This window comes from Globicephala melas, chromosome 17 (genome assembly GCF_963455315.2).
Source record: "Globicephala melas chromosome 17, mGloMel1.2, whole genome shotgun sequence".
Lineage (NCBI taxonomy): Eukaryota > Metazoa > Chordata > Mammalia > Artiodactyla > Delphinidae > Globicephala > Globicephala melas.
Genome location: NC_083330.1, coordinates 78,421,731 through 78,444,560, shown reverse-complemented (window position 1 = coordinate 78,444,560; position 22,830 = coordinate 78,421,731). Strand labels below are relative to the sequence as shown.

General features: G+C 60.7%; 1 protein-coding gene across 12 annotated transcripts in view; it reads right to left on the bottom strand.

Annotated features, from left to right (window-relative positions):
* Positions 1 to 11,462: 11,462 nt before the first annotated feature.
* The window catches only part of ADGRB1 (adhesion G protein-coupled receptor B1), an 82,290-nt gene continuing 70,922 nt past the window's right edge, over positions 11,463 to 22,830 (bottom strand). For 6 of the 12 annotated variants that reach the window (XM_060287484.1, XM_060287480.1, XM_060287490.1 and 3 more), the window contains 7 exons: positions 22,209 to 22,380; positions 19,204 to 19,299; positions 17,520 to 17,574; positions 14,394 to 15,082; positions 13,109 to 13,144; positions 12,816 to 12,926; positions 11,463 to 12,261 (listed from right to left, as the gene is read on the bottom strand). In XM_060287484.1, the coding sequence (XP_060143467.1) occupies positions 12,061 to 12,261; positions 12,816 to 12,926; positions 13,109 to 13,144; positions 14,394 to 15,082; positions 17,520 to 17,574; positions 19,204 to 19,299; positions 22,209 to 22,380 (1,360 nt within the window). In that variant the 3' untranslated portion in view covers positions 11,463 to 12,060. The remainder of the gene's footprint in view (positions 12,262 to 12,815; positions 12,927 to 13,108; positions 13,145 to 14,393; positions 15,083 to 17,519; positions 17,575 to 19,203; positions 19,300 to 22,208; positions 22,381 to 22,830) is intronic. The other 6 variants (XM_060287491.1, XM_060287485.1, XM_060287487.1 and 3 more) reach the window with 3 other exon arrangements.

Here is a 22,830-nt window from a genome sequence, read left to right as displayed (position 1 = left end):
GCGGTGCACAGACTAGATGCTCTGAAGATGCCTCCCACCAAAATACAGCCAGATCTTGGATAAAGTACAGTAACTGTACTTTTTAATGTATTGCTGCCTCTCAGAAACACTGGTGTGGGCAAGTGGAGAGCAATCTGACCCCTGGACCAAACTAAGAACACACATATCTGATAACCCAGGGATCCCACTTCTGAGTTTACAAAACAAAGCAATCCCTGTCCAAGTCCAAAAGGGGCTCGTTGTGAGGATATACGGCACAGCAATGCTGGTGATGGTGAAGCGTTTGAGAAGTGGACAGACGGAACACAGGGAAAGCGTGCCACGTAGATCCCCGCCCGAGACAGTAAGAAATAATGGACGAGAGCCAGCCCCGATCTGGGCAAGAGGGGATGAGCGCCCTCCACACTGCTGTCCTGTGAATGCAGCTGAAATTCCTGGACCACGTGCGTGGGGCAGCTCTCTGAGGACTTTGCAAAGTAAATACCAGCATGTGGATTGTGGAGCTCCAAGTACCGCTGAACTGGTGATAAATGTCCTGCTTTATCCTCTGGTATTTCCAGACCTGGATGCGTTCACCAGGTGTAGACAGAAAGAGCTTCAAGAGAAACCCTCGAGGTCTGGTCCAAAGAGCTGGAAATTGGGTTCCTACGTGGCAGGGGAAGAGGTGGGGACGTCTTAGGCTTTTGTTTGTTTTCTGTTCTCTGCCCCAGGCCCCAGAAAATCTGCAATGAGGCCGTGGTTGTGACCGAGCCTCTGGCAGTACAGGCACCTAAAAGCGAGTGTGGGGAGAGAGGGCCCATTGCGTTTTTGTTTTGCTCTTTCTATTGTCTTGGCACTTGGTGTGGGAGAAAGAACCACTCGCAGAAGGTGCACAGCAGGGCGGGAAGCTAAAAGCCCAACTTTCTAACCAGAAGGCCAGGATGGGGGTGGGGGTGGGTCCCCTAAGAGCCAGAAAGTATAGGGAAATCACACAGAGGGTGGAGTTCAGGGGAGCAAACACACGAAGTTGCATGTGCACCCTTGGGCTCCCCCGATCTCACTGTTTGCATCCGACCCTAAACAACGTACCATAGCCTTTCAGAATTGATCTAAAGGGTAGACCACTGCTCAGGTCCCAGACTTGCCAGTGGGTGATGCATACATAAGACACATCTGAATAGCTCTGGAAACCTCTCTGACCTGAAAGTGGGACCACAGCTCACAGAAAGTGGGAGCAGCAGCTGATTGCCCACAAAAACAAACCCCCAAATCAACATTCTTCATGGAATCTGAACAAGACCCGGAGTCTCACAACCAAATATTTACAATGTCCAGGATGCAGTCCAAAATTACTAGGCATGTGAAAAACCAAGAACATCTCAACTGCAAGAGAAAAGGCGTGCAACAGACACCAACTAAGAGATGACACGGACGTTGAAATTGTCAAAGACTTTAAAGCAACTGTTGTAACCATGATCTAAAAAGCAGTGCCGCGAACAGAAACCTAGAACAGAGAAATGGAAGACAGACGAGAGTAAAATGCCAAGACTGTGGTATTGGCGAAAGAATCCACACATGGGTCAATAGAACAGAACAGAGGGCCCAGAAACAGACCCACCCAATTACACTCAGCTGATACTCGATAAAGGGGAAGAGTCAGTTCAACAGAAAAATGATAGTCTTTTCAATAAATTGTGCTGGAACAATTGGACATCCATAGCAAAAAAAAGAAAGAAAAGAATCCAGACACAGCCATTCACAAAAATGAACTCAAGTGGATCTTGGAGCTAAATGTAAAATACAAAACTATAAAACTTCTAGAAGTTTACATAGAGAAAATCTGGATGACCTTGGACGTGACAATGAGTTTTTAGGAAGAACACGAGAAGCGCAATCCATGAAAGAAAAAAATGATGTTAGAGTTGTTTTTAAAATTAAAAAATCCTGCTCTGCAAATATACTGCCGGAAGATTGACGAGACCAGCCAGGGACTGGGAGAAAATACCGGCAAAACATATATCTGATGAAGAGTGTTGCCCAAAATATACGAGGAACTCAAACTCAACAATGAGAAAACTGACGCTTCCGGGCCCCACTTGTGTGAAGGTTATGAGTGACTCCCTCTAGGCCCCACCCCAGTCCTAATGGCTGCGAGAGTTATACGTTGTCAAAACTCATCAGATCCTTAAAATGGGTGAAACTTCTTATATATACATTGTACCTCAACGAAGCTGAATAAAAAAATGTAAAATTCAAGGATCTACATCAGCATTAGTTATTATGCACAGAGGATGCCGTTATGTACAGCTCCATGGAATCTGTGCTACACGTTTGGCAGGATTTTTTATTAAAAGAAACTATGTCAAGAAAAAAAAAGAAAAAGAAATAACAGATCAGATGCACACATAGCAACCCAGATGGATCTTTAAGAAAAGAAGTGCTTAGTGGAAAAAAAGTAAAAAACAGAATGAGATATATAATTTAGATAAATTTAAAATATATCCCCTTGGTCATTGTACTGTGGTTATAGGAGATGCTCACATTAGACGAAGCTTGCAAAGGGTGTAAGGAAACTCTCTATACTATCTCTGCAACTCTTCTTTTTTTGTTGTTAAAGAAGAATATTTTTTAATATTAATTAATTAATTTATTTTGCTGCATTGGGTCTTTGTTGCTGCGTGCGGGCTTTCTCTAGTTGCGGCGAGTGGGGGCTACTCTTCGTTGTGGTGCGTGGGCTTCTCATCGTGGTGGCTTCTCTTGTTGCGGAGCACGGGCTCTAGGCACGTGGGCTTTAGTAGTTGTGGCGCTTGGGCTCAGTAGTTGTGGCGCATGGGTTTTGTTGTTCCACAGCATGTGGGATCTTCCCGGACCAGGGCTCAAACCTGTGTCCCCTGCATTGGCAGGCAGATTCTAAACCACTGCACCACCAGGGAAGTCCTATCTCTGCAACTCTTCTGTAAGCTAAGATTATTTCAGAATAAAAAACTTTCAGAAAACACTTCTTTTTTTTCCCCAAGAGCACTTACAAACCAAAAAAGGCACATTAACTAAATTAGGATAGTTGCTTATAGGTTGGTGGGAGGATTACGGGGATAAAAGAGAATAAATAAACACATAAATAAGTCGGAATGGGACACGCGTGGGCCAACGGTGATAACGCGCCAGACTCCAATCCTCTACTTGCGGAAAGAAGAGAGCGTTTACCATCAACAGACTGAAGGACTCAGAAAAATGCACTTCAGGAAGAAGGAAGGAGGCATGAGATGTATCAATAAGATGACATGCTGTGATACGGTGATTTATAGTAAGAAACATATATTTGGTCTTCCTCCTTTTCCTGGCACAGAGTTCCCCAAACCCTTGGAAATTACTAAGTGATGACAGCTTAGAGGAGTCTTTCGTATGCTAAAGAGGTGACTTTTGGACCACCAGAGGATGGGGCTGGTTGCCAGGAGAACTAACCTTGGTATCAGAGGGCTGGAACTTTCAATCCCACCCCCACCTCGGGAAGGGAGAGGGACTGGAGGGTGAATCTTCTGCCAAAGGCCAGAGAGTTAATCAGTCGTGTCTCTGTAATGAAGCCTCCACACAAACCCCAAAGGATGGGATTTGGAGAGCTTCCACGCTGGTGAACACGTGGAGATTTGGGAAGAGCAGGTGTTGAGAGAGACCTTGAGAGCTCCAGGCCCTTTTCCCGTGCTTTTCCTCTGCACCTTCCAGCTGGCTGTTCCTGAGCCTTTCCCTTTTAGCACAAACCAGTGATCCAGCAAGTGAAATGTCTCTCTGAGTCCTGAGAGCCGCTCTAGCGCATTAATCAAACCCGAGGTGGGGGCGTGGCAACGCTCAATCTGCAGCCGGTGGTCAGAAGCACAGGTGATGCCCTGGACTTGAGATGGGCGCCTGCAGTGTGGGTTGAGGGGGCAGCCTTGTGGGCCTGGGCCCTTAACCTGTGGGAGCTGGTGCTATCCCAGATAGATGGTCAGAACTGAGTTGAATCAGGACACCCAGCTGCTGTCTGGAGCATAGCTTGTTGGTGGTGTGGGGAAACACCCCCCTACACACCCACAAATCGGAACTGGGTGCAGAACCCGGTTAAATGGTGAGCAAAGAAACTTACACACATAAGTAAATATAACCAAATGTTGCTTATTGTTTTACAAAGATGATAATAGTGTCTAACTGATGGCAGTAAAAAAAAAAAAAAAATACAGGACGAAAATCATAGAAAACGTTACCATGTAAGCCCCAAGAAAATTATTTAAATGTTCTGAGGTCCTTGTATTGTATGAAAGGGGGTAATATATTGATAAATTTTAGTCCTTGTTAAGTTATATAACTGGTTAAATTTCAAAGGTAAGCTGAAAGGGAATAGAAAGAATCTGTACAGTTTACTGACCAATAAAAAAGTGGATTCAAACTAAATATTTTAAAAATGTAATCACTTCAAAAAAATCAAGAAAGAGGATTTTTTTAAAAAAAAGGTAGAGTGAGAGCAGGGCCAATATAGAGCACTAAAGTAGATGGGACACAAGCCCAAAGAGGCCCGTGATTATAAAAAAATAAGTGAAACACCAAGCCCAGAGTTCGTGCTTTATAACTGAAAAACAAGAACAAAAGAAAAGAGAGGGCGAAGGTGCGATTCAGACAACGAGGGGTGACAAAGGGGACCCAGCTACAGACACGTCAGAATCAAAAAGCAACGGGAATATTATGGGCAATTTAATTCGAATACATTTGAAAACTTAGTTGAAATAGATGAATTTCTGAAAATACCTGCCTTACTAAAAGTGACTCAGGAAGAACCAGAAAGACTGAATAGTTCTGCAATTAAATGCTGATGAGCAGGACTAGTTAAGGGAGACGGAGAAGAGAGAGGGGGAGGGGGAGGGGAGGGAGAGGGAGGAGGAGGGGGAGGGGGAGGGAGAGGGAGGGGAGGGAGGGGAGGGTGGGGAGGGAGAAAGAGAGAGTGAGGGGAGAGAGAGGGAGGGAGGGGGAGAGAGAGAGAGGGAGGGGGAGAGAGAAAGAGAGGGAGAGAGAGGGAGGGAGAGAGAGGGAGGGAGAGAGAGAGGGGGACAGAGGGAGGGAGAGAGGGAGAGTCAAGAGAGGCAAATCCCTGGTGTAAAGGGCAGACAGGCGGAGTGGAGGGCGTCCGGGCACGGGGAGGGGTGCGGGGAGGGGTGCGGGGAGGGGTGCGGGGAGGGGTGCGGGGTGGGCAGGTGGAGTGAAGAGAAGATGCTGTTGCCCTCCGGCCTGAGACCCGCATCAGGGCCAGGCTTGGGTGCAGGCGAAAGGCACGTTCAGTTGTGCCCAGATGGCCAGCACAGTGTTGTCACTCCACTACCTGCAGGCCAGTCTTCTGTGAAGGCGGATGATAGGAGCAGCATGTGCCCCGCTGCCACCACCCCTCAGTCCCAACAGACGGTCCTGTGATGGCTCTGGTCCTCGCTGAGGTCCACCCGCTCCAGGAGCCTCTGCCAGGAGCCCTGCACCCACCGTCACCGCCCCTGCAGGCCTGGCGCACAGCAGGCACCGCGTCGATGGGCCAGTGAGACCAGCGGAGCAATTTGCCTGGACTGAGGCTGCCTTGGCTTCGAATGTCCGGAGCAGCCCATGCCCTGGAGGCCTGGACGCCGGCCTCTGCCTGTCCTGCCTCACTCTGCTGTCCCCCTCCTCTGGCGCACGCCTGGAGGCAAGTAAAGGTGGTCTGGGGACCCTCCCCAGCAGGCTCCGGGGGCTGCTCCCCCAGGTCCTCTCAGGCCCCCGCAGCTGTCGGGAGAGTGGATCCCGGGTGCCTGCTGGGGTTTGGGTTGGCCCCTGTCCTAAGGGGGACCGGACGCCCAGGCCAAAGCCTGATGCAAGACGCGGGACTCTGGAGAGACTCAGGACCAGGGAGGGGCAAGGACGGGAAACTCCAGCAAGACTGGGCCAGGAGAGCATCTGGCAGCCGAGGGCGGAGACTGCTGGGGGCTGGCGAGGGCCGGCGTGGGGACGGGACTCAGGGTTTCTGGGACTGGCCGAGCAGCAGTCCTGGACCCAGCGTGTGACCCGGGCCACACCTCCCTCTTAGCCACTAGGTGGTGACCTGGGATGGGCCCCAGAAGGCTCCTCATTCCCCAGGGCCGGGGTCCAAGAGTGGACTTTCTGTCCTCCCAAGTGCTTGCACCCACCAGCGGGCCCCAAGCCTGTGTTCAGGCGGCCCACCTGGGTGTCCAGCTCCCGCCCCACCGCGCTGCGGGCTCAGCCTGTCCCGTCCTCCAGGAAGCCTTGGTGGCTCACGTCCCTGTCCTGGCTGCCCCCACCGGCTCTCAGGATCCCACCACCAGCCGGCCTCCCCTTCCTCTCCTCCGAAGAATCGGCACCCCAGCACCTCTCCGTCCCTCCTCTTTCCTGTCCGGGACCCCTGCCCCCCCACCCCCCTCCGGCGCAGAGGCTGCCTTTAGGAGAGACTGGGGTAGAGTCTGTCAGCTGCTTCCCCTCTATGGGTTGGGGGACCCTTAGCCTGGAAAGGATCTAGAAGGACACAGGAGGTAAGGCGTGGGGATGGCAGATGAGGACAACTGCGAGGGGACGGGGCCCCTGAGGCCACCACCACCCACCATCTGCCACCCAAGGAACTCGCAGTGGCGGAGGGAGGAGGGAACTGCCGGAGGAGGAGGGAGCTGTCGGGGCGCTGTCTTCTGCCTCAGGCTGACTCCTGTTGGGGCGGGGTCCACATGGCTCCCGGAAAGCATTCTGAGCAACACCTCCTCCGCCTTCCTGGGCCGGCTGGGCCCCACTCCCCCGTGGCGGGCTGTCCCCATCCCTAGTCGGGGTGTCTGCTGACTGGGAGGGCGGCTGGGGCTGTGGGTGTGGGGAGGGGGCAGGAGAGGAGCCCTCCTGTCCCCTGAGCTGGGGTGAGGGGTCTGAACTTGATGGTGCTAAGATTCCACAGTGTAAAGGCAGGTTTCCAGACCAGTCAATGTAGGTTCTGTGTTTTAAATTCCGGGAGCCAGTGCTTTTTCATCAAGCAGTGGTGCCCAGCCCAGGCAGCCTCTGGGCATCCAGCCTGAGCCCGACTTCCAGGACCCCTGGGCCGCACCCCGCCCCAGGCCTGACCGCCTTCTGGGAGAGCCCCGGGGCTGGCATCCCTGGGAGGAAGTTTCTGGAGCTGCACAGCTGGGAGCTGACGTGAGAAGTGCCAGCTGGGGGCTCGCTTCCGACTCTGCTGAGGCCTTATTTGGAGGTGCTTCCGCTCCGAGTGGGGCAGCGACTGGCACAGTCAAGAGTGTTCAGAGACACCCCTCCTCTCCGGGTTATTTTTAGGGCCTGACAAAATAACTCGGGAGCTGCTGCTACCCACGCGCGGAGACGCATGGAGTCAGACTGCGGGCCCAGAGGGGTCTCAGCAGCTCAGCCCTGCTCCCCACACCGCTGCGGGGGAGACCGGGCCTCTCTGAGCAGACCCGGCCAGGGGAACGGACGCCCCAGTGGGCAGGGGAGCAGCAAGCGAGGACGCATCGGAGGACGTCCTGCAGGGGCCAGACTCACCCCTACCATCTCCTATGGGTCTGCAGGGAGGGGGCTGCGGAATTCCCGCTCTGCGGGGCGTGAGAGACCTCCCCGGCCGCAGACAGCAGGTGGCAGAGCTGAACCCTCACTTCCCTGACTGGTGCACTCTGAGGTCCGGGGGCAGCTCCAGGCAGGGCCTTGATGCCCAGGGCCTGGGAGTGAGAGGATAATGCCTTGAGCCAGGACACTTGTTGGGGCCTGGGAAGGATGGCAGGCAGCTCAGGCCTCCAATTTTACGTTTATCAGAAAGAGCGGCCTGGTCGCCTCCCAGGGCGGCAGATGGCCGAGATGTGGCACTTTCCAGGCTTCTTCAGTGTGACCCCAGCTGCCTTGTCACCTTGGGGTGTCACACAGCGAAGGTGCAGGGAGGTGGCAGCTCTCCCAGCCCTACATTCTCCCACACAGGGCCTGGTTTCAGGAGGTCACGGTGAGCTGGGGACGGATGGAGCAGGGCTGGGAAGGACACTCCCAGCTAGTGGAAGATTCTGGAACAAGTCCTGGAGCATGAAGCGCACGTGGATTTGCTGTGGGAAGCCTTGGGGGTTCCGTCTTTCCTCTTGAATGAGACCTAGAGGAGCCAGCAGAGGCTGTGGGGTGCCCTACTGGTGGTCACGGAGCAGCCCAGACGGCACTGAGGGACTGGTTGCCAGGCTGCGGGGAGGGTGAGAACTGAGTGCATGTCATCTAATGCGGACATGAAGCTTTCCCACTGCAGCATGAATTTAGACCACAGGAAGGACTTCCCGACAGAGAGTGTGTTTGTGACTGCGTTGGGGCCAGGAAGTAGGCACGGAGAGGCGGGTGACCAGGTTTGGCCAGAAAATGTCTCTACCTGCCTGGAGGGAGGGCCGCCCCAGGGAAGGGGGGGGGACTTCTTGGGTCTCCCTCTGCTCCTGCACTGTTGGCGTCGGTGACACGAAAGGGAGTGAGCAGGTGGAAGCCAGGTGAGGAGCTGCCTCCCGTCTCAGGAGTGTGGGTGCTGATGGAATGCCAGCACCTGGCAGCTGCCACTCCTGGTGGCTCCACCCCCAGGTGACTCAGAGGCTCTAGTCACTGTCCTTATGCATCCCTCCTTCCACCTACCAACCCATTCACCCTCCACATGCTCCCAGTCTGTGGGCGTTGGGGACAAGGTGACCTGGTGAGATCCTATTTTCAATCCCAGAAGCCTCACCATCAGCAACATAGATCATGGTGGCTGCCATCTTAGGCATAATCAGCACCAAGATCACTCAGCACCATCACTACTTCCATCTGCAGCTCCACCAGCACCACCACCATCACCAGCACCACCAGCACCACCAGCACCAGCACCAGCACCACCATCACCACCATTACCACCACCACCACCACCATCACCACCATCACCACCACCACCATCACCATCACCACCACCACCACCACCACCACCACCACCACCACCACTACCATCACCACCACCATCACCACCACCACCATCACCACCACCACCATCACCATCACCACCACCTTCACCACCACGACCACCACCACCACCATCACCACCACTACCACCATCAGCAGCATCACCACAACCAGCATGACCACCAAGACCTGCAGCTCCATCCACAGAACTGTTACCACCACCCTGGGCTGCACATGTCCCTGCTCGTCATGGTAACCACACCACACTTAGCCCCCCCCCCTTGGGCATGGTGGTGCTGCTGATGGCAGATGAAGGGTAGCAGAGGACGTGTTCTCAGCTTCACCAGTGACAGGTGGCGTGGCTGCCCTTGGGTAGTCTACCCATTGAGGGGAGGATCCAGGAATTAGAACCAGGAGAGCTGGGTTCAGACGCAGTCCCACCCTCACTACACGTGAAGCACTGGCAGCATCCCCTCGCCGCCATGAGTTTCAGCCTTCTCATCTGCACATCCATCAGGACCAATGCCCTTGTCCTGCGTCGGGAGCCCAGCAGTCTGAACAGCTGGATGAATACAGAGGCAAACCTCAACCTGCAGTGGTCCCTGCCCCAGCACTGAGCACCTCACTGTCTCTGGCCCGAAATGCTGCCCAGCACAGGGCTCACCACCAGAAGGTGATGGAGGACCCGAGGCAGGGCCCGAGGGTTTTGGCAAGTCTTGTGGGAACATCCCTGGCAGGCTTCTTGCAGTGAGAGCAAGAGAGCAGAGAGCAACTTCTGTGACTGGTCACCATGCCAGGCTGTCACAGAGCATTGAACCGCTGTGAACGTGGGGCCCAGGCAGAACAAAGTGTGTGGCCTATCTCAGAAAGACACAGTCTTCTTGCAAAGAGGACCTAGGATGGAGGGGAGATTGGAGTCTGGTCACAGAATGATTCTGACCTGGTCACACCCTGAGCCCTGACCCTGGTCACATGCTGAGCCTGACCTTTGTTCCACGGTGAGCCCTGACCCTGGTCACATACTGACCCCTGAGCCTGGCCTCTCACTAAATCCTGAGGCTGGTCCCACGCCAAAGCCCTGACACCAGTGGTTCACACCACCAGAGTCACTCCTTTTGGAGGCAGGGAGTGTGTGGTTTGGGTGCCTCTTGTCTTTTTCGTTTTTCTTTCCGTTTTTCTTTTGCACGTGGTGCTGAGCATGAACAGGGCAAGGGAGGTCAGGGAGCTGGCAAGACCTTGCGCTGGTCACTCCGCAAGGACGGTGGCGAGCCCTCTGCAGGAAGCCAGCCTCGCAGACCCTGGCCTGGTGCTCTGTGCTACCTTAGCAGAGGGCGTCGCTGGGGGCTCGGGACATCGTCCACCTGGACCCTCTGCTCCTAGGTACCCTCTGGCTTCCTTCTGTAACAGCCAGAGGACGAGGAAGCCAGCGCAGGCCACGGCCCTCATCTGAATCCCCCAGACCAGATGGGCTTGGGTTTAGAGCTAGTACAGCGCACGTGTGAGATTTCACCGAACACCCCGGGGGGAACACGCTAAAATGTGCATGCGTGCGTTTAGTGGTTCAGATGAGCTATACAAGCTTCAGTTTGGGTCAGGTCTTGCTGCCAAATCTCACCGATTTTGGCTTTTTGAAGTGTTGAGAATCGGACTCAGACACCATGTGCCCTCGTGAAGCGCTGGTTCCCGAGCGCTGGCCGCGTGTGACCGGAGGGCTTAGCATCACGTCCTCCTGCTGCTGCTGCTGTGGCCACACTTCCCTCCCTCGCTGTTGTCCACTCATGTAGGGCCACTTGTGGTCACGGTCACTCAGCCCCTCCCAGGCACGCGTGGTCACCAGTGTCTCTCTCCATCCTCGGTCATTCGTGATCACCCGCGGGCACTGTGGTCACTCACGCAGGAGGCAGCACCCAGCGGGCCCCTCCCCATCCCATCGTCACCTGCTGGTGAGGACTCTGGATGGGGGGTGGGTCACAGGCGCATCCACGCCCGGTGAGATTCCCTCAAGCTGAGCCCTGAATGGGGAGAGCAAGGCCGCCATGGGAACCCCGTGCTAGGCAGTGCCCCCGGCCTTTCTGCTGGGCCTGCCATCGGTTTCATCTTGGATCACATGGTTGGGGGCCCATAATCTCGGGGTGCTGGGCCTCCAGATGGCCCACCTGCACACCTCCTCTTTGGACAGGCGGCCTCTGTCTGTTGCCTCTCGGAGCCCAGGGGTTCTGTCTGGCTTCTCGGGGCGGGGTGCACAGCCTGAGGGGAGGGGATCTGCATAGCCGCCCTCCACCCCCAAGCCTGGAAGTTCTCCAGCCAGCTCCCTGCGGCGGCTCCGGCTGCCCCCTGCTGGAAGCACGGAGGAGAGGTGGGATCCCGCACTTGCACTCTCGGCGAGCATTTCAGAGCTCAGGCTCAGAAATGGGCCTGACCGCAGGCGGGGGCGCAGTGCCCACTAGGCCTCCCCAGCCCCCCCGGACCCAGGGACCGAGGTCAGCAAAGACCTCCCCCAGCCCGCCAGGGTGCTGGCTTGCGTGCTGGACAGAGGAGGGCCACACAGTGAGGACGTGGGTTTTTAATTCTTTTTATTGAAGAAAAGAAAAGGAGAGAAAAAATAGATTCCCCACCCCTGCTTCTTCCCGGAGTGGGCTTCTGGTCCTGCCCCTGGGGTGGTGTAGGTGGGAGGGCTGTGCTCTCCGCCTGGGTCTGGGGAGGGGCCCCTGGGCCCTGGAAGGGTGCGGGGGGGCTGGCTGCTTCCCGAGGGGTGGGGGGGTCTAAAAAACGGTGCCAGGCTGGCCAGGCCAAGCAGGCTGGTCCTCTGCTGCAGCAGCTCAGGTGGGCACCCCAGGGATGCTGGCCGCACCCGGCCTGGCCATTGTCCACGGCGGCCTGCCCGCCCGCCGGGGCTGGGCCGGAGGAGGGCAGAGTCTGAGGCACCTTTGGGCCTCTGGAGCCCTGTGCCCACCGGAGCCGCCGCCTCCTGTCCCGTCTGGCTCTGGTCCCAGCACTGCGGGCCTCTGCCTGGCCGCCGTCCGAGCGCCCTGAGGCCGGGGCGCGGGTCTTGCCCGCCGCCCGTGAGCGTGTCTGTGCCCGTCCTGTGGCAGGAGCGGGCAGAGCAGCATCCCTCCTCCGTGGCCCGGTGCGTGGCCGCCGCCCGCCCGCTCAGACCTCGGTCTGGAGGTCAATGATGTCCTGGCCCACCAGCGGGATGGTGGCGCCTGACTTCTCCCACTCCACGCTCCGCAGCTCTAGCGGCGACGGCGCCAGCGGCTCCAGCTCTTTCTTCACCCAGGCGGGGGGCCCGTGCGCTTTTCGGAGACTCTCCCAGGGCCGCTTGTTGGGCGTCTGCTGCTTTTCTGGCTGCTGGCCGGTGGGCAGCGGAGGGGGTGAGGGCCCCGACGTAGAGACACAGAGCAGAACAGATGGGGAGTGGAGAAAAGAAGGCGAATAGTGAGGAAGGGACCAGACAGGTAGGTGCGGGCGGCAAGGAGACCCCGGCACGGACGGGTGAGCGCAGGCGCAGAGCCTTTCCTGGACCGCGCGAGGGTCGCGACCCCTGCCGTTGGGTGAGTCGGGCTGGCCTGCAGGGAAGGGCAGCTGGAGGCCGCCTCCCACCCAGCACCCCTCGCTTGGCTCTGAGTCCAGCTTACCCAGGCTCCCCCAGCCCAGCCACAACCCAGCTTCTAGATGGCCCCTGGGACAGACCCATCCACCTGCCCTGTCCCTCTAGGGTCTAGCATGGGCTGGGTCAGGCCAGTCCTTGGGAAGGGTTGAGTGAAGGAACAAATGAATGAACGAAGTAGGGCCGGAGGAAGGAGAGAAGAGCTTACCTAAGGGCTGTCCCACAGCCCCGCCCAGGCTCCGCCCCTGAGACCCTGCCCCCCACCCCTCCCCACCCTCAGCCCCGCCCTCCAGACCTTGCTGTCCGGGCCCAGCGGCGCATCCTTGTCCTTCTCCGCGGCGTGCTGCAACTTCCGGTTCAGGTCCTGGAACATGTCCTGGTGCCGCTTCCGGGTGTGCATGATTTTCTGCAGGGGGAGGAGGGGCGGCGGTCCTGAGCCAGGAGAGAGGCTGCCCTGCCCCGCCCCCGCCCAGCGTAGGCTCCTGGGGACTGGCCTCCCCATCAGGGCAGGGTCCTCCTCCCCAGCCCCTCCCTGCCTGTTGGAAGGCCTGGGCCCAGGTAATCCGGACAGGGCACACCAGGACCCACCTCGAAGTCCAGTTCCGCATAGCGCGATTTCCGCCGCTGTGGGGAGAAGGGTTCGTGCACGCTCGCAAGCAGTTCCCCAAATCCCCCAGCCCACAAGCTCCTGCCTGAGGATGAGGGAGGCCAGGGCCCCCTCACCCCCGCCCACCCTTGGTCCTGGCAGACACACCTCTGACTACACTGAAGCTATCGGTCTCAGTGCCCAAGCCCCCTGTAGGCCAGCCCTGCCCGGAGACACCGGGAGCCCAGCCGGGGGCCCTGGAGGAAGAGGGTGGATAGAAAGAAGGGCCACTGGACGTAAGGAAACAGAAGCCCAAGGACCCAGAAGGCAGGGGCACCCTGTGGGCGAACCCTCATTCACCTTCTGTGCCACCCTGAGGCCAGTGCCAGGGCTGGGCAAGGGTGTCCAGCTCAGGCGGCCCAGGACACGCTCCCAGGCACAAGGAGACCTGGACAGAGGGCCGTGGCACTGCTAGCCGGCCACAGAACTGGTACCCGGGGCTGCATTCACCAGAGGCCATGAGCCAGGAGGTGGGAGCCCAGCCTGGGGAGGGTGGGGCTCCCCGAGGGTGCTGGGCCTGGCTGCTCCCCACCCCGCCGTCTCCGAGCCCCTGTCCTACAGGCTAAGCAGGGCTCGGGGGTCAACTGCAGGTTTTAGGTTGGTCTAAGGGAGCCTTGCTGCCGCTGAGTGCCCAGCCATGGAAGGAACTAGACTCAAGCCGCTTCAAGTGTAGCTCAGTGTCCAGGCCGAAAGCTCTCGAGCCCTTAAGTGATGGGTGAGACCACCACCGAGGGCGACCACCTGACAAGTGGCCATTTCAGCACAGGCGCAAGCTCCCAGTCACGGTGGCCCAGCAGGCCCGGCGGTGCGGGGAGCGTGGCTGGAGAACAGGTAGATGCTGCCCCCTCCAGGCAGAGCCCTGCCACTCGCCCGCAGGGGAAGGGGAAGGGGAAGGGGAAGGGAAGGGATGGGGAAGGGATGGGGAAGGGGAGGGGAAGGGGAGGGGGAGGGGGAGGGGGAGGGGGAGGGGGAGGGGGAGGGGGAGGGGGAGGGGGAGGGGGAGGGGGAGGGGGAGGGGAGGGGGAGGCAAGTCCTCCCCTACACAGGCCTCAGGTTCCCTTCCTGCCAACAGGACTCATTCCAACAGGGGTGATGCCGGCCCCCGGGCTTCCCAGGCCTGGGCTCCTTGAGGGTGGCTGCCAGCCCCACCTGTGGAGCCACCGCCCAAACCCGCAGTGCCCACAACGCACCTGTCCCTTGTCCACTAGCCCCCAAGGCTGCCCTTACCTCCAGGGAGCTCGCGGACAAGGTGGAGACGTTCTCATTCTTCGTCCCGGCCCCCGTGCTGGGCCCCGGGTGGGCAGCGGGGTCCCCAGCCTCCCCCAGGCTGGGGGGCGCTGACTCCAGGGCGGGGGGCGGGGGCAGGGGCTGCTGAGGGGGCGGGGGCGGCGGGGGCGGGGGCGGGGGGGGCTGGGTGGGGGGCGCCTCGGGGGGCTGGCGGGAGGGCGGGCTGCGGGCGGGGAGGCCGGCGTCGGGCGCCATGTTGAGGTGGATGAGGCGCGTCTGGGGCATCTGATCGATGTGGATGCTGTACTTGGGCTCCTCCTGGGGCTTGGGCCGCAGCACGGCTGTCGCCGTGGGCAGGATCACGTAGCTCGTGTCCAGGGCCTTCTCCTGGGCTCGGCTCAGCTCCGAGTCCAGCTTCTTGAAGATGTCCCCATCGCCGACAAAGGACGACTTGGGCACCCTGTCCTTCTTGAGGGTCAGCGAGTGGTTGGGGAAGTCGGGCAGCGGGCCGCCCGGGCAGCGGGGCGAGCCGTGCAGGTGCAGCTTGGACACGTTGGCCGGCAGGCTGTTGAAGTTGGGGGGCGCCTTGGCGTGGGCTAGCTTCAGCTTCTCTTCCTCGGGCACAGATGGTCGCTTGAGCGTGCCCGTGATGGTGGCGGTGCGGCAGGCTGCAATGTCTTTGTTCAGCACTGTAGGGACAGGCGAGGGGGGTCAGGGCGGCCGGAGGCGGAGGGGCTCCGGGTCCCGCTGGGTCTGACCTGCTGGCAGCTCTGGGCACCCGCCCTGTGCTCGGTGCTGCTGCAGCTTCTCTGTCCTTTCAAACAAGGCTGGGACGCAGGGGCGCCTCTCTGTCCTCTCCACAATCCACAAGAGGACAGATGACCTCCACCCGCAGTAGCTGGGAAGGGCAAGTGAGAGGCGGCCCGAGCCACCTGGAAGTGTGGGGACCCAGCCCCTCACTGTGGGCGGGACAGCCGTTCCCAGGGGCCAGCCTCTCTTCTGTTCAGCAGTGGGGACCAGGCTGCCTGGACCTCCGACCTGGGCTCAGGCTTGCCAACCGCCCGGCTCGCCCCTGCCAGTCAGTGCAGCCTGCACTGGCCCACAGAGGGCCCAGAGCTGCAGTCCACAGCCCACTCGGGGCTGATCCTCTGGAAACCCTCTCACGCTGGCACTGCTGGGTGGACAGGCCCCCACGTCACACCCTCGCCCGGCCTCCAGAGCTCACCAGCTGCTCCCCGCGGCCCACCTCCTCAGCACACACCCTCCGAGCTGCCCAGGCCGCTGGTCACTTGCCCGCCCTGGTCCTCCTCCTCCGCCTCCCCGATGGCCAGAGGTCTCGGGCCCCTTCTCTTCTCCACCCTCCGGATGCCAACACCAGCACCCAGGTCTGCAGTCCTGCTCTGCCCCCAGTCCCCGTGGCCCAACGAACCTACCATCTTCCCTGCCAAACCTGCTTCCCACCCCTCGCATCAGGGTCAGGGTCAGGGTCAGAAAAGGCTCCCTCCCTCGCTGCCTCTCCCTTGTGTGTCCCTTCCTGCCGGCTGTCTAAGTCGGAGCCAGTGTCGAGCCCCGTGGGCCTTCCCTGCTCAGATCCAGCTGCAGGAGGCCTCCTGTGCGCTCGCCGGGGCCCCCAGCTGCCCCGTGCCGGTCCCTGCCTTCTCTCCACCCAGCACCACCCACCCACAGCTGCAGGCCGCTCACTCCTCTCGAGCCCAAGGGCCAGGCTGGGCCATGTTACTAATGACGGAGGAACTGGAGGCTCAGAGAGGCCGGTACTACAAAGGGCTGTGCCCAAGCCCCCAAAGGCCCCTAAGTCTTGGGGTCACCTCTCCTCTCAGGGAGGTTGGCTGGAGCACACAAGACTAAGATGGGGCAGGAAGGATGCTCTGTCCACCTCCTGTCCAGCCCAAGCCAGAGGTCACCTCCTCAACGAAGGCTTCCTGGGGTCCACCTGGCAGCAGCAGACACTCCCCACCCAGGGCTGTAAGCCCCTCCCCACGGCTATCTCTAGGAAAGATGCTCCACAAATATCTGACAGAGCAGAGGAACCCAAACCAGCTAGTCGTCCACAGCCCCAGACACGGCCTTCCACTGCCGCAAACGCCAAAACCAGCTAGTCGTCCACAGCCCCAGACACGGCCTTCCACTGCCGCAAACGCCAAAACCAGCTAGTCGTCCGCAGCCCCAGACACGGCCTTCCTCTGCCGCAAACGCCAAAACCAGCTAGTCGTCCGCAGCCCCAGACACGGCCTTCCTCTGCCGCAAACGCCAAAACCAGCTAGTCGTCCGCAGCCCCAGACACGGCGTTCCACTGCCGCAAACGCCAAAACCAGCTAGTCGTCCGCAGCCCCAGACACGGCGTTCCACTGCCGCAAACGCCAAAACCAGCTAGTCGTCCGCAGCCCCAGACACGGCGTTCCACTGCCGCAAACGCCAAAACCAGCTAGTCGTCCGCAGCCCCAGACACGGCCTTCCTCTGCCGCAAACGCCTGACTCATAAGAAACGACGACTGCCAGCTTCCTGCTATTAGGCGGTTGATTCCCTTTTTGCACTTTCTTCCAAGAAGCTCATGGCTAGCCTGGGGCTCAGCAGCGGGTCCTTCTCACTGCTCTCCTCCTGCTTCCACTAACGGCCCCCAATCTGAAAGCTCGACCAAACCCTCTTCCATGGCTGGAGTAACAGTGAAGAAAAGGAGGCAACACAGAACATGGGCCCTTGAGGGAGGGCAGGCAGGGTGGGGGAGGCGGGGCAGGGGGCAGGGCAGCTCCGGGACTCACAGAGCTGGCCCAGCCTCACTGTCCCTACAAGGAGGCTGGTGGGCTGAGGGCTGGGGCGTGCTGAGGGAGAGGAGAGGGCCAGGGCTGGGGCGGGGGAGGCCCCAGGTGGTTCCTTCCAGCGCTAAGGGCTCCACCACCACTGGACGTGCCGCGCACCTGCCAGGCCTGAGCCCCAGGACAGTCTTCTGCTCCTGCCCCCACAGACCTGCCGGCAGCCTCAGGGGAGCGGCTGGGGGATGGGAGGCATGGAGGTGGTTGGCGGGGGTGGGATGAGGACAGACAAGCAGACAGACGCACGGAGAAAAGAAAAGGCAGGGGGCCCGGGGAAGGGCCACCTGTCGCTCTCACCTGTCAGGCGCTCACCTGATCTACAGGCCAGATCCACATCCTTCTCGAAGTCGGTCTGCAAGGCAGAGACGGGGCAGAGTGAGTCCGAAGGCGAGTGGGCAGGGCTGGGCTGCTGCCCCGCACACCGCGCTGCCTGTGGGCTGCGGGCAAGGGCCGCCCTGGAGCTGCAGCCACGCCTCGGAGCGGCGCGTATGATGCCGTGTGTGGGCGCGCGCGCGCACGCTCCTGAGGGCCGAGGGTGCCCACGGGCTGACGTGTTCACCCACAGCGAAGCCCCGTGCGCCGCGTGTGCACAGCTGTGGGCGTGTGAACGTGCACGCACGTGTGAGCACGCGCTCCCTCCAGTGCATTCGTGGATTAGGCAGAGCTCACTCATGCCCTTGGCCTCGAGTCCCTCCAATGGGACGGGGCACACAGAGGGCCCCACGCCAGAGGCCCTGCTGCCCAGGCCACCACCACCCACTGATGTGCCAGGAGGGGGGGCCTGTCCCACATCACCCCTTTGGTCCTCACCACAGACCTGGGGACGAGGAAATGGAGACCAGCTGGCCCAGCAGAGGCAGAGTGGGGTTGGGACGCAAGTGTCCAGTGCCAGGGTGGGACCAGCTACCCCTGGAGCAGTGGCTGTAGTGCCTGCTGCGGCACCTGCCCCGTCCCAGGCTAGGAGCTGGGGGAGGCGGAAGTGGGTGACCTCGGCCCCGCCCTCAGGGAGCTCGGCCGGTTGGGGAACCCAGCTCGGGCCACCCCAGGCTGGAAGGTGGCCTTCTCCAGGGACTGTGGGGCCTCAGGGGATGGTGGGGCCCTCAGTCAAGCCTGGAAGTTCCTTCCTGGCAAACGCAGACGTCAGGTTGTCGGGAAGATCACAAGATCTTTGCCCAGAGGTCAGGGATCAGGCCAGGAGAAGTGTCAGGAGGTCCAGAACCTGGCTTCCTCCCACCGTGGGCCCCCGCCTCACCCTTGAAAACGCCTCCCTGAGCCTGGCTGCCGGCTTCTGCCAAGGCCCTGCCTGTGACCCTCACAACTGTCATGAGGTGGCCAGCAACCTAAAGACCGAAGGAGCACCTCCCACCTGTCAGGGGGCACCCAGCGGGCCGCAGGCATCAATGACAGCACAGGGAATTCCCCCAGCACGTTACCAACGTCTGAACAGGTGGCCTGATGGGGGTCAGGGAGGGCTGCCTGGAGGAGGTGACACCTACAAAGTGGGCAGCAGGAACAGACAAGGGTGTGCAGTGCCTGGGGCTGGACAGTGTGTGTAATGCCAGAAGACCAGGGAGTCAGGTCCTTAGAGGATCTGGTTGAGGACGAGGCCATGGTGGGGTGGGGAGTGAGTGGACAGGCTAGGGCCCGTCCCGGGTGGAGCGCAATGAGAAGTCTGGAAGACGTACAGAGTGGGGCAGGAGCCGAGATGAGGGCCGGACACCCAGAGAGTGGTGTCTGGCCAAAGGGCACAGCTGGTACCAGGGGGTAAGCTTGGGTGGACGCCAGCCCCGCCCAGATCCCTCGTCACCTGGACCCTGCCCATCCTCAAACCCTGGACTGGGGACTTCACCTCGGCGAGCCTCCGTTTCCCCAACCTTAAACTGGGCTTGGAGGTCCTCCTAATTGGGCTGCTGGGGCCTGGTGGAGACGCCCAGTGGGGGTGCCAAGCAGGGGCAGTCTGCGTCCCGGCCCCGAGCCCTACCATGAGCTGGGCGTGGCCATTCTGGAAGGAGCCCCCCGAGTCCCCGTTGCCCTCCTCCTGGCGATCCACCACGCGGCACTTCACAGCGTCCTGGACCTGTGGAGCAGAGCAGAGGCGGTCAATGGGCAGCCCGCCCCCCGCGACCGCGACGGCAGGAAGGGGAGGCTGAGTCCCACCAGGGCAGCATTTCAGTGAGGGGCAGCCCTGCCCCCCGGACGCACACGGGCCCACGTGCCGTGGGGAAGGGCCTGCAGTGTGGGAGGGGGTGCTCCCAAGAGCACAGGCTCATCAGCGAGCTGGAAAAGGGACAGCGGCTCGGGGCAGCCTTGCCAGCAGCCAGCCTTGGGGCCCAGCCTCTCCTCTGACCTTTGACACCCTCTCTATGCCCGTTTTGGGTGAAAACTCAAAACCATGGAGCTCTGGGCCCCTGATAATACGCTGCAGGCCCTCCTAGCCGGAATCTGCCGTTAAGAGCCCACTGTTGGCCTAAGTGGGTCACCTGGTGTCCAGACCTGTCCTGAGTCACCGTGACCTGCACATCCCTGAATGTCCGGGGCAAGCTGGGGTCAGGCCCCCACTCCCTTATCCCTGAGACCAGCGTGCTCCACCAAAGGGAAATGAACAATTACGGCCTCGGACTTTTCAGAGGGGATGGTAAGGGAGGCTCCAAGCGAGGGGCCGCGCAAGCAGCCAGCCCAGAGCTGGTCAACAGAAAGGAGCTGCCAGAGGAGGAGGAGGAGGCCCGTGTATCCAGGGACGCTGCCGGTCAATGCGGGCAAGAGCCACGGGCAGCACCTCCACCTGCCATGGAGGGCGCCGGGCACTGGGGGCAGCAGTGAGCAAAGTGCCCGTCCTCAGGGAGCGGATGCTTCAGAGGTCACCGAGGGAAGCAAAGGGAGTAAACGAAGGGGCAGCCTGCTCAAGCACGGAGGGTGGGGTGGGCTGAGCACAGAGGGCTTCCTGGAGGAGGCGTCCTGAGTGAAGGTGGGGAGAGCTGAGAGGAGGGCTCCCAGTAGACCCACCATGGACCCCCGGACTTGGTCCCACTCACCCCGGCCACTGAGCCTGTGCTGCTGTGAGGGACTTGGTCAGAGGCAGGGCCAGGGTCTTGCCGGCCTCAGAGCTCCGGACACTCAGAGCAAACCCACCACAGGTGTGCCTTCCTCCCATCCTCGCACTTGCTGACCCGGCTGACAAACACCTGCTAAGCCCTGCCACGCGCCCAGCAGGGGTGGGCCTGCACCCAGGGGACGGCAGACGTGAGAGCACGTCCTACGCTGGCCTGAACAGCAGTTGGGGTTCCCCGATGCCTAGCGTCCCCACTCTGCCCCCCTCAGGACATCCAGGCTCTGCTGGCGCAGACGAGGACCCTGCTTGTCCACTTGCTGGAACGCTCCATGCCCCCGGGGCCGGCCTCTGTCTGCCCCTCCTGGCCCATCTTCCCTGGCATGGCCGAGCTGGCCCAGGCGGCAGGGCCCCTGAGCGTGGCCCCTGCACACAGGACCCTAGAGCTCACAGAGGGCAGACAGAGAAGTCTGGCCCGCGTGTCCTCTGGCCCAGCCCCCGCGGGCGTGCTTGGGGTCTTTATCCCGACCCCACCTTCTCGTTTCCCGATGGAGCGGCCCGGTGCTCCAGACACCCCCGCGTCCGTGCTGGCACCCGGCAAGCCCTCCCTCTGCACCTCCTGTTCTCGCTCGGGGCTCCTTCACCCGACCCCACCTTCTCATCACTTTCCGTTTTCCACCTTCCCTCCTTGCAGGGACACGGCCCCTGCCTGCCCCGTCTACTGAGCACTTCCATTCCTGCTCTTGTAATTCCTACAGGCTCTCTTTCCGTTCTCGGGGTGTCCTTTCGTCCCAGCTGTGGGCCTTGCTTCACAGAAGCGAGGCAGCTGAGAACCACGAGCCTGGGTCAGCCCCCCTCCCGCCCCGTCTGTCCAAGGGGAGCAGGCAGTAGCTGCTTTGGGGGGCTGTCCTGAGACTCCCTAATGCGAGGAGGTCGGGGGCCGGGGGCACGAGGGCGTCAACGTGGGTCTGTGAGGTCGCCTCCTCCTGGGCTGTCTCCGTGGCTCCAGTGCTGGCGGATCCGCGGCTTTCCCGGGGAGACTCTCCTCAGGCCCTCAGGACTTGAGAGTGGCCGCTCGGGACCGGCTGGACATTTGCAGGTGGTGGAAACGCCGTTTCCACATGAGAAACGTCAGGTCTTCACTCCTCCTGTCTTTCCTGCAATGGGAGCCCCTGGAGAGGGGTGGCCCGTCTCCCCCAGGTGTGAGCTGGGGGGACACTCAGCTGTTCCCAGCGTGGCATCCCCATCTTCAGCTGTGCAGGCCCCCAGGCCAGGGCCCTGGTGTCCACCCCCTGGACAGGAAGTTCCAGGCAGGGGAGGCTGGGTGGGCAGCGCTGCCTCAGCAGACAGATGCCCAGTCGTCCACTCCAGACTCTCCCTTGGCATCCGGGGACGCTCCGGCCTCATGCCCCTCGGCTGCCCTGTGCTCCCCGCTGCTCTCCCCACGACCCTGAAGCGGGCTCCCACGCGCTGACGTCCAGAGGCGTGGTTTTTCACATTCCCACCCGCCTCAGATAGGGGCCCATCCCGAGCCATTGCTACCGGTCAGGGAGCAGTCGGGATGGTTTGGTAAAAACCTTCTCTTGAACCTCCTGGAGAAGCCCAGAAAACGCCAGAACGGGAGTCTCAGGTGCCACAAGAGCTGTTCCCACCTCCGGCGGCTCCCATGCTCCTGGGCCCCGGGAGGACAGAGCCCACCCGCTACCTTGGTCTGAGCCAGCGCGGGGCACCAGGGCGTCTTCTAGAAGAAGCTGTCACCTTAATGAGTGACCATTCCTGGCAGCCGTGGCCGCGTGCTGGGCCCAAGTCCAGCCTTGCGGAAGAGTCTGGGCCAAGGAAGCAGCCCCTCCCCACTAGCGGGCCTCCTCCCAGAACCTTCCCGCTGCAGCACGTGGGGAGGTGGCGCCTGGAAAAGGCTGACTGCCCGCCCGTCGGCCCACCTCTCTCCGCAGGATGCAGTGCACCATCACGATGACGAAGCCCTCCAGTGAGTCAAAGACGGCAAAGAGGATCTGGAAGAGGGCGGATCGGCGGTCGGTGACAGCGAGCACGGCCGACATCCAGGTCAGCGCCAGCAGCGGCAGCACCACGCAGGAGCTCCACAGCGAGGCCCTGCGGACGGGGCGGCGGGCGGGCGGCATGAGGGCTGCCCTGGGCCCTGCCACCCACGCCGTGCCCCTGGGAGGGGCCACCCAGGCCGGGACCCGGCCTCAGCCCGACTCCCTCACCAGGGCCGGGGCCGGGGCCGGGGCCAGGCTGCCCGTCCCACCTGGGGCACATCTCCCTTGGGGCCCCACTGGGCCTTCCCTGCCCTGGGCTGCATCCTCTCCTCCCCATCCCCTTAGAGACCCTCTCCCACTCAGTCCTGCTGCCGCCTCTCCTGGGGAGCAGAGTTCTGCCCCAACACCCCCAGCTCGAGGGCTCCCAGGGCGGCTGGGGACTCAGGACGGTGGTCCCAATGGGCTGGGCAACAGTGAGGGTGGGGGTGAGATCTCTGGAAGATGAAGGTTCCTGACTGTCCAGGAGGCCCCAGGGAGCGAGGCACACTGGAGGGAGGGGGGA